At 37.2% G+C, this 11,655-nt stretch overlaps 1 protein-coding gene across 1 annotated transcript in view; it reads right to left on the bottom strand.

Annotated features, from left to right (window-relative positions):
* Window positions 1-11,655, bottom strand: part of LOC106878966 (conserved oligomeric Golgi complex subunit 1) — a 243,076-nt gene that overhangs the window by 165,539 nt on the left and 65,882 nt on the right. Inside the window, exons 12-13 of the mRNA XM_052973195.1 lie at window positions 8,447-8,617; window positions 2,116-2,208 (exon numbers count right to left, since the gene is read on the bottom strand). Of these exons, the coding sequence (XP_052829155.1) occupies window positions 2,116-2,208; window positions 8,447-8,617 (264 nt within the window). The remainder of the gene's footprint in view (window positions 1-2,115; window positions 2,209-8,446; window positions 8,618-11,655) is intronic.

Below are 11,655 nucleotides of genomic sequence, written 5' to 3'. Positions count from 1 at the left end.
GATGATAATTATGATAATGATAATGATAATTATAATGATGATAATTATAATGATGATAATTATAATGATGATAATGATAATGATAATGATGATAATTATAATGATGATAATTATAATGATGATAATTATAATGATGATAATGATAATAATTATAATGATGATAACGATAATGATGATAATTATGATAATGATGATAATTATAATGATGATAATTATAATAATGATAATGATGATAATGATAATAATGATAATGATAATGATGATAATGATGGTAATGATAATTATGATAATGATAATGATGATAATTATAATGATGATAATGATAATGATGATAATGATAATGATGATAATGATAATGATGATAATTATAATGATGATAATTATAATGATGATGATAATGATGATGATGATAATGATGATGATAATTATGATAATGGTAATGATGATAATTATGATGATGATAATTATAATGATGATAATTATAATTTATGATAATGATAATGATGATAATGATAATGATGATACTGGAGACAGGAGTTGAAATGGGGCTGTGGTGATGACACACGTAATAGTGTTGGTGACGACACAGGTAATAGTGTTGGTGACGACAGGTATGATAGCTGGTACTGGCAACAGGTGACAATGGTGGTGGTAGTGATGATGGCAATGTTGATACTTGTATGCAAGATGTAGGGATGGTAGTTGCTGCAGTAGAATAGAGAGCTAGTGTCACCAATTGTAGTATCACTGGTGACAGCTGCATAGGTGCATGGACCCCTGGGAATAAACCTACTTACTCTTCTCACGTTTAGAAAATAATGAGTAAAAAGTGATCTGTTAAAAGTACATTGCATTAGGTTTCTTCACAAAGAACACAGAACATAAATAAAAAAAAAATGCATATAAAAATTTGGGGCCTGGGTGTGCACTCCCTAAGCAAATTTCGTTCCAGAGCCAGTGCATAGGTGTTGAGAGACAGTATTGATGGCAAGAGATTATGCTTGTAGAAGGAAATGCTGTTGATTACAGTGGTATGTGTAGTGGTATTAATGGTTTGTAGTAGTACTGGTGGTTGTAGTGGGATTGAAGGTGATTCATTTAGAAAACAAGGAACAACGTTTGTAAATGTGGAATTTGTAATGGTGGTGATTGACATACGGGGTCTAATCAAGAAGTATCAAGACCGTTGCTATGGTAACAGAACGGAAGTATGCAGAGTCAAGCCACTTGGCTCAGATTGACCTTGAACTCTGTTGCACATGCACACTAAGTTATAACTTTCTCACCCACTTCCATTGTTTACAGTAGTGTCTGGAAGTAGAGTGTGTAGACTGCAGTCATCTCAAAAAGAAGATTGAGATTCAGTTACACGGGATCTCTTTGATTGTATTGAAGAAGACAAAAACTTCTTGAAACGGTCATAAAATAGAACGAATAGTTAACCTTTGGCTATGACCCCAAAACCAGGGCTCAGTCTTTGCAGTGGACGACCTCAAAACCAAGGCTCAGTCTTTGCACTGGACGACCCCAACAAGATTGGATTGCAAGATGTTCAGGAAATCCAAGTGAATATCACAAGGTAGCAGCTCATTATTCCAAAACAGAAGTTCCAGGAATGCTTCCATCAACAGAAATGATGCTGGATAAAGTGGGTGGCTTCAGAAGGAGACCACTTCAAAGAAGATTAAATGCTGAATTGATATGTTTCGTAGTTTTCTTTTTCTAGCATCAGTCCTGATACTTTTTGATCAGACCTCAATAATCTTTTCTAATTTTGGCAGAAGGCCAACAGTTTTGAGACGAAGGAGCAGGTCAGTGGCACCAACCCCAGTCCTTGACTGGTACATATTTTATCAGTCCCCAAAAACGATGAAAGTCAAACTTGACCTTGATAGAATCTGAACACAGACCATAAAGATCTCAAAGAAACGCCTCTCAATATTTTGTCCAACATGCTAATTCTGCCATCTTTAGTAATAATTATTACAATTACTAAAGTAATAATAGCAATCGTAATAATTACAAAAGTAGCTGTCATGAACATAGGCACAAGTCCAGAAATCTGAAAGGAAAGGTTAGGCAAGGAACTCAACCCCCACAACAAATTCTTCTTACTTGTTAATGGTGATTTCATTAGTGATTTTGTCTTGTATTTCTTCAAGAGACTTCTTCCATAGCTGCATTTGTCCACTGATATACTCCAGGACCCTAGAGTGTGTGTGTGACAGAGAGAGAATAAAAAAAAAAAACAAACATAAATAGATAAATAAATAAACATGAATTAACCATTTCATTACTAAATTTTTGTTAAATTACACTACCTTTTTTTCAATTAATTTTGAAAATAATGAAGAATTTATTAAAATAATTTTGAAACAGGGCACTGCCAATGGGCTGATAACAGCTGAACTATAGACAGGAACTTCATTGCAGGCTAGCTTGTAAACGGGTCCGCAGAGAGAAGGGACTTATGGTAAGGCAGGAATGGAGTCTGGGGATTTAGCTGGCCAATCGTACTCACCCTCACATTGTAGTTGATTAAAGCCAAATAAGCAATATACTGACACACTCTTGTTCCACATTATTTTCTTGTATAACTCAACCAAGCTAATCAAATGGGGTACACAACATAAATCAACATGAAATCTTGACAGAACATTTCAGTTTAGATCACTTTAAAATGTAGTTGCATCATAGAACCCTGGGTAGTTTCACACAGGTTGCTATCTAAAGGATTCTTTTAATCTTTTACTTGTTTCAGTCATTTGACTGCGGCCATGCTGGAGTACCGCCTTTAGTCGAATCAAATCGACCCCAAGACTTATTCTTTGTAAGCCTAGTACTTATTCTATCGGTCCCTTTTGCCGAACAGCTAAGTTACGGGGACCTAAACACACCAGCATCGGTTGTCAAACGATATTGGGGGGACATACACAGACACAAACATATACACACACATACATACATACATACATACATACATACATATATATATATATATATATATATATATATACACACACATATACGACGGGCTTCTTTCAGTTTCCGTCTACCAAATCCACTCACACGGCTCTGGTAGGCCCGAGGCTATAGTAGAAGACACTTGCCCAAGGTGCCACACAGTGGGACTGAAACCGAGATCATGTGGCTGGTAAGCAAGCTACTTACCACACAGCCACTAACAACACATTATCAGTAATACTACAACTGATGTGCTGCTGAAAACTAGGTTTTGTAGCTGGCTTGGACCTCTGCAATCCTGGATATAGTGTCTCATAATTCCTCTCGAATACTTCTTCAGCTTTAATTAACCCTTACTGGATGTGAAACAAGTACACTCAGTTCCATACGTGTGCACTTGAGATCTGGTAACCAAGGTGACTTGCCTTTGGTAGTGGAGTACTTTCCGGGATTCTACACACTTCATATGGCATAGTATCTTTTATCTTCTACTTGTTTCAGTCACTAAACCGTGGCCATGCTGCAGCACCGCCTTGAGGAAGTTTTAGTCATATTTATTTTTTTAAGCCTGGTACTTATTCTATCATTCTTTTTTGCTGAACCACTAAGTTGTAGGGGTATAAACACACCAATACTGGTTGTCAAGCAGTGGCAGGGGACAAACAGACACAAATACACAAACATATATATCCTGTAAATAATAATATTTTTTGATGAGCTTTAGCTTATAAGCAATCACCGTGAATAATAATATTTGTTTTTTCCATAAGCTTAAAGCTTGTAAGTGATCACTATGAAATAAGCTTATAAACAAATACTATTATTTACAGAATTGTAAAATTCAGCACTGCTTATCAAATCATCGCAGAAAACACGGGCGTGTGTGTGTACACACAGACACACATGCACACACATATATGATAGGCTTCTTTCAGTTTCTGTTTACCAGCTTGGGCGGCTTGAGGCTATAGTAGAAGACACTTGCCCAAGGTGTCACATAGTGGGACTGAACCCAGAACCATGTGGTTGGTAAGCAAGTTCTTACTACACAACCACTCCTGTGCTTATATGCATATATTATTTTGCCTACCCAATAGAAAGAGGTTGCAAGAAAAGATTTCCATATAATTAGAGTTACATCACCAGCTGATATGCAAAAAATTGAATCGATACAGTAAAGGTTAAGCCTCATGGGAAATAAAAATAAAAAAAACTCAGCTCAGCTTTATTTCTTTTTGTGTGTACATATGCATGTTGGTGTGAGTGATCAAGCATAAACATCTGTGTGCATGCACATAAGAGTGTATATGTGTGTGTGTGTGTGTGTGTGTGTGTGTGTTTGTGTTTCCTTTTGACAGTTTATAAAGTAGATGTTTGATAACTTCAGATGGTATCAACCAACTCAACTGGCCACACCAATCTTTTACTGATTTCAGTTACTGGATTGCAAGTGGTGTCTGGTCACCAACTTCAAGAGCTTAACCAATCATATTCAACTCAAAACACACAAAGAAACAGAATGGATACTGTAAAGCAGTCCCTCTGATGCTCTGACAATTCTGCCAATCCACACTACCCTGGAATGTTACTGTGGTATGACGTCAGCAACTGGGGAGCTGACCGCTGACCGGAACCGTGAACTGACCGGAACAGCGAGCTGACCGGAAGAGGAAGAAGGGCCGAGGGAGCCTCAATCGGGATTTTGTGCCCTTTTCGAACAGGGTTGTTGTGAGGAGAGGACGTGACAAGCGATCGTCTAGGTGTTGGGAGAAGCAGCTGCTATTTCTAGTGTTCTTCAGGTGGGGCCAGCCGCGAGGATCGGATTCCGCAGGACAGACTCGTGCAAAGGAAGGAAACCGAGGTAAGCCGATTACTTCTACTCGCACGCATACACCACAGTTACTTTATTTTATCAACTCCAAAAGGATAAGGCAAAATTACCCTAGGTGAGATTTGAACTCAAAATCCAGAAAGAGTAAGAACCAAGAGACACAAAACATTTAATCTGATCCTCTAACAACTCAGCCAATCCATTTTGGGTGAAACAACAGGTACAGGAATAACAGCAACAAATATCTGAAACAAGGCTTTGAATGTGGAACTATTCAGTTAGTCGAAGAAGACTGCATAACCTTAAAAATCACTGCCACCACTACACCTCATAAACCACTACAACAACAATAACAACAACAACAAAAACAGCAAATATGATTTTATTTGAGACCAAATCTGACTGTGTGAAAGATTATATTTAACATTTAGATCACTGGAAGGTGATTAGTCGGTGAGGAAGAAGATATTAAGTTAAAGACTCCCCTCCATGTGAACTAAAACTGTCTTCAGAAGTGTTCAAAACCACGTGATGATGACGATGATGATGATGATGATGATAAAACTAAAAGAAAAGTATCAAAATATCAAAATACATTCAAATTTTCTCTTCTCTTTCAGCAAGTAACACTGCAACCACACAAAATTCTCTCTGGCATATTTGTTCGACAGAAATAATTCAGAACTATTAAATAAGTGACTTAATGTCCTTAGGGAATTGTATAATTTATTAAATAACTCTGGCTTCAGCCAAGTCTTTTCTCGATGCTTACACCAAGTAAACAAAAGAGCCAAAATATTGAAAAAAAAAGAAAAAAAAGAAAGAAAAAGATAATAAAAATCATAAAATACAGCAAAAATATTTCAAGAAGAAAAAAAAATAGTGCTTTTGTCTTTTGGTAGCAATAGATTAATGGATCAAAACTATATTTCATAGCAAAGCTAAGGTAACATCATGTTGAATTCAGAAATAATGAAGCATCAGAAAAAGACTAAGGTGGTTTCTGAGACAGTATAGGCTGGGACTGCTTTTTCAGTTTGTGTTCTTGTTTAAGTCCCAGGTGTACCCTGATTGTATTCAGTGATATTCGAAAGCATTCCAACCATAGCCACTCCACGATATATCTTCCTTGCTCCATCCAATGTGACTGGATTAGGTAGAAAGAATCTGGAAAAAGCTCATGTGTGTGTGTGTGTGTGTGTGCATCTTTGTATTTGTCCCCCACCACTGCTTCACAACCAGTGTTAGCATGGTTACATCCCCGTAAATTTGCAATTCAGCAAAAGGGATGATAGAATAAATACCAGGCTTAAAAAAAAAAAAAAAATGATAATTATTGGGGGATCAATTCATTCTAACATGATGTATCTACCTTGCTTTCCATCAGGATAATGAATCGCAGCCAACGAATGACTTCCAAGGGGAATACAAAGATCCCTTCTTGTTTCCTTCTTTCAGATGTTTTATATTATCTTGTTGGCTTCACCGCAAGATGATATCTTTGTTGCGGTGTGGTGAGAGCCACACCAGTGGAGTGCAAGCTCATGGTAGGGTCTCCCATGCTGGATTGCTGGACATCTCAAAGAGTACAGGCCAAACTAACAGACCCACTTCTCTGCATAGTGCATAGGGCTAACAGCCCTCCCCACCCCAAAAAAGCTAAGTTACTAAAGCATTGATGACAATTCAAAACCAACAAGAACAGGGAGAGAAAAACCTTCCAGGAAAACCTATCATGTGATGTAGCAAAATCTGAACAGAAGCTGCAAGGAAAAGCTGGGACCCAGCTGAAAAGAAACAGAAAAGGCAGCCCAGAGTTAGGAACAGTGAAGAAATGTTATTGACAGCCTAGACTTTATCGGGAAACAAGTGCTTAACACTTAAGCATTTGAACTAGCCACATCCAGCCCAAATATTCTACCAATTGTATGTCCAAACTGTCAGAATCAAGCCTCTTACAACTACCTTACAATTTTATTCTAAAAATATACAATCACATCAGTGCAATATCAAAGTTACAAGATAATGCATGATTAATTCAAAACAATGCAAATTAATCAGCAATAAATTTAACAGAGTAGTCTGAATTCTAAAGGGTTAAGTAGGTATTTTGTCAGTTACATAGGGACAAACTCGTTACGCCTGCTTCAGAACTTAGAATGTATAAGAGCAGGAACAGACTACAAGGTATTGTATTTGATGCTTTAAGTATTCTGCTAATCCATCGTCCTGGATTGGTACTTTATTGTATTGATCACAGAAGGATGAAAGATGAATTTGGCATCAATAGGATTTGGTCTCAGAACATTCTAAGACCTGAAATAAATGCCACAAAGCACTTTGTAAGACATGTGAATGATTCTTCTAATTCACCATCTTATAGTAATATCTAGAACTACATCATCAATTGCGTCTTGCCTTTTCATTTAAGGGAGTAGGGTTTAATTTGAAGATGATTTTTGCGACTATTTCTAGCAAATCAGCTGACCACATAGAAGCTCTCTCATCAACAATTGATGACAAAGTTGCAGTTGTTCATATTTCATCCCAGCCAAGTTCTAACTGACCTGACCTATGACTGATTGAAGGAGTAGTAGGGTTAAGACTCGACTGGAAAACCGTAGAACCTTACAGATTCTTAGCTGTTCAAACATCATATAACAGCACTGTGAATACCATGAGTAACCTAACAGAGCCACTACATAGCTTCTTGGGCTGCTAGGAAGAAAGCAGGCAAATCTTCTTCAAATCACACTCTACTACATAAAACAATCAGCAGGTCACATTGGATAATATAATTCTAGAAATATATCTAAATAAAATACAGTATGATTACAGTCAGAATGCCTTTGGTCAGGACTGATCCGAAGCTAAGAAGCACCAGTAGCAACAAAAAAATTGAGCCAAAGCTTCAACTTATTAACCTTTTGCATGCTGTAGATGCATCATGTTGCTGCACGATCAATGGAACAGCCTTCTCGTGGAATTAGCATGCAAGTGGCTGAGCACTCCACAGACACATGTACCCTTAATGTAGTTCTCAGGGAGATTCAGCATGACACAGAGTGTGACAAGGCTGGCCCTTTGAAATACAGGTACTACTCATTTTTGTCAGATGAGTGAACTGGAGCAATGTGAAATAAAATGTCTTGCTCAAGGACACAACATGTCACTGGGAATTGAACTCATGATGTTGCGATTGTGAGCCGAATACCCTAACCACTAAGCCAAATGCCTTCACACATACATACATATATACACGTTCTTTTATATATTTCAGTCCTAAGGCTGTGGCCATGTTGGAGCACATACACACATTCACACACAATGCACTAGTTTTAGTCTCCATCTACTAAATCTACTCACACTGTTTTGGTTGAACCATGGGTATAGTAGAAGACACTTGGCTAAGGTAGGTACCATGCAGTAGGATTGAACTTGAAAAAACATGGCTGAGAAGCAAACTTCTTAACCACAGAGCCATGCCTTGCAAACATGAAAAATAATCTCAATACGGCACAATGCACCTGCAGTTATAGGGGAGAAAACTCATATGGTACCATGATGCACTTAAGTGAGCTAAAGGTTAATGAAATATTTTCTGTAATTAAAAAGAATTGTAGACGAAAGTAATCAAAACTAGTTCCTTACTGAATTATACAGTTCTCTGTAGATTTCTTGACAAACCCCTTTATTTCTGGACTGTCAGCTAACTGGTCAAAGGGGCTTGGCTGCGAGTTAGATGTTTCCCCTTCTGCATTCAGGTACGGTGTAACATCTTCCAGCATGGTCTTCAACTTGTCGTTAAATGTTTTGCATAGGCTGAAAGAGAAGAGAACACTAAAATGAGAGAAGAGAACACTAAAATGAGACAAGAGTAGATGTAAAGAAGAACAATGATGAAGGCCATGCGATCACCACCACCAGCAGCAGCAGCACCAATTCAAACATCAACATGATAAATGTAAAGAGCAATATGAGAGCCTCTTAGGAGCCTCTTAACCTGCAAGAAACAGCAGCTAAAAATCGATTATATTATACTATTTGTAATTCAAATATAGGCAGGACATGTTTGATAATGTTGATTAAGATGTGTTTTGCCTGAAAAAATAAATAAGTTGGGGAGCCATGACTGGAATGTCAACTGCTTACAGATCTGCATGATCGAGGCTGTCTCAGGGCAAAACATGAACATGATACACTACAGGATGTCAGACTATGCAATAGAATATTGTAGAATGCTGAATTTGTGGGTTTCATGCAGACATTCAACTAGATATCTCCAAAACCATAGGCCTACTCACATAGGGCTGATCAAAGCTAAACAACAAAAACAGCTTTGACTCACTTTCCAGTGTATGGTGGTTCAAGCCAGCATGATTACAAAACTAACAAAGAGATGACGCTGAGAACATGATGATAAAATCTGATCAAGTAGACCTAGATCAAAGACAATCTAGCCATGACCACTCCATCTTTTTTAAGAAGGTTGTATTTCCAATATCGATTGGCTCTGATATATACTACATATAATACAGTTCTATATTTAAGAGATGAGGAATTATGTACATTATTTACATTTGACGGATATTTGTCCTCGTTTTGTTTGTTGTTAACACAACGTTTCGGCTGATATACCCTCCAGCCTTCATTAGGTGTCTTGGGGAAATTTCAAACCTGGGATCTCATTCCTAAAGCATTGTTTAATGTTATTATCATTATTATTATTATTCTAGTCACTGCCTGTAATCGAACTCGGAATCTTGGGGTCAGTAGCTCGTGCTCTTAACCACTACGCAATATGCACGTGGGGTTAATAGCCCACATTCTTAACCACTACATCATGTGCCCACAGGCATATTGTGTAGTGGTTAAGAGCACAGGCTACTAACCCCAAGATTCCGAGTTTCACTCCAGGCAGTGACCTGAATAATAATAATAATAATAATAATAATAATAATAATAATAACAACAACATCAAAAATTACCTTAGGAATGAGAATCCAAGTTCGAAATTTCCCCAAGACACCTGATGAAGGCTGGAGGGTATATCAGTCGAAACGTTGTGTAAACAACAAACATGATGAGGACAAATATCCATTAAATGTAAATAATGTATATAATACAAATATACTGCATATTGCAGTGAAGGCCTGTGGCTTAGTGGCTAGGGTCTCCAGCTCGTAACATTGTAAATTTGATTCTCGATGGTGTGTTGTGTCCTTGAGCAAGACAATTTATTTCACATTGCTCATGAGCAAACTGTTCTGATGATCAGATTAACTGGAAGATTCATCATTGTAACTGATGGAGTGCCAGTAAAAACTGCATATTAACTAAATAAAATACGCTGCATACAAAACAGTCTGACTAAAAGTTTAAGATTCACAAAGGTTGAAATTGTAATCCTTCTGTTCTTAAATCCACATCTTTTCTCTATTTATTATAATCTTACTCAATAATTGCCTTATCTTTAGATTACATTATGATTAACAGTTTCATAGTAATCAGTTCTTCAAGTGTCCACCTTTATACTTCGGTTGCTGCAATATCTCGGCCATGTGCATTTTTGTATCGAGTTCAATCTTGTTCAAAATTAGCTTGTTCCTTCTACTATAATCTCCTCAATATATCATTGGACAAGGGTGAAATACATTCTTATAACAGAATTAATCAAATCATTCAGGCTCTACAGAAGTGAGGGAAAACATGTCCACTCTACTATTCAATATTCCCACCTAGAAAATATTTGATGGGAGTATATATATATTTATTCATGTTCATGTGTACATTTTGGTATGATTATACATGTATATTTCCAATGAATGTGCAGGCATTCTTTGATATGTGTGCATGCATGTTAATGTGTATTTGTGTGCCTGTGTAAATGCATGTGAAATTTGTATATGCATGCAGTATGTGTATATGGGTATATATGTGAGTATCCTTATGTTTGTATGTGTGCGTATGCATGTTTGTGGGTATAATTGCATACAAATGTGTAGGTATTCTTATGTGTATATGCATATGTGATTGTGTGCATCTGTACTCTTGTGTGAATGCACATGTAATGCGTATTTTTGCATTGTATGTGTAAATGAGGATATGTGTGCTCTTATGTTTCTATGTGTGTACGTTCACTGGTGTCACTATGCATGAATGTGTAAGTGTTCTTGCATGCATGTGTATGCACATACATGTGTCTGTACATGTATGCATGTGTCTGCGCATATATGCATGTGTCTGCGCATGTATGCATGTGCACATGTGTGCACGCTCACAGTCCTTCTGTCAAAGTAGAAAGTTTAAAGTACATTTATCCAAGAGACCAAGCGACAGAGAACTGGGAGGTGAAGAAAGTAGGTCTCCCCATAAATGCAGACCTTAGCACTTTACTCATTCAATAGTAGATGAAGAACACTAGACAGCATCAAAATTGATGTAAACGCCAATATCATGGCCTTTTGATACTTGTGTACTTCTATATTCCAGCTTTTTACCATCAAAAAGTCAAACCTGATATTATGTCATGTCCAATTTACCAAGCCGCCATGCAACAAGTTGTCTGGCAAATGGATTTGCAGTTGTAATGCCAACTGATCTACTAAGAATAAGTAGAAGTAGGACTTATTCTTATTTCCGTACCGCAGTGAACTTCTGAAATAACAACTTCCAAGAATAATGGAAAACCCAAGATTAATGGCAGTTTTGAAAATTGGCGTACACTAGAGTTCTAGATTGTTTATGTCGCCTTCTGCAATGTCGAAAATGTATTTCCAAATTTTTCGCTTTTTCTTTTGTTATTCTTTTATTCTTTTACTTGTTTCAATCATTTGACTGCGGCCATGCTGGAGCACTGG

The sequence above is a fragment of the Octopus bimaculoides genome, chromosome 15, assembly GCF_001194135.2.
Source record: "Octopus bimaculoides isolate UCB-OBI-ISO-001 chromosome 15, ASM119413v2, whole genome shotgun sequence".
In the NCBI taxonomy this organism is placed as follows: domain Eukaryota; kingdom Metazoa; phylum Mollusca; class Cephalopoda; order Octopoda; family Octopodidae; genus Octopus; species Octopus bimaculoides.
The sequence above is the reverse complement of the archived record's forward strand: the minus strand, read 5'-3'. Positions and strand labels throughout refer to the sequence as shown.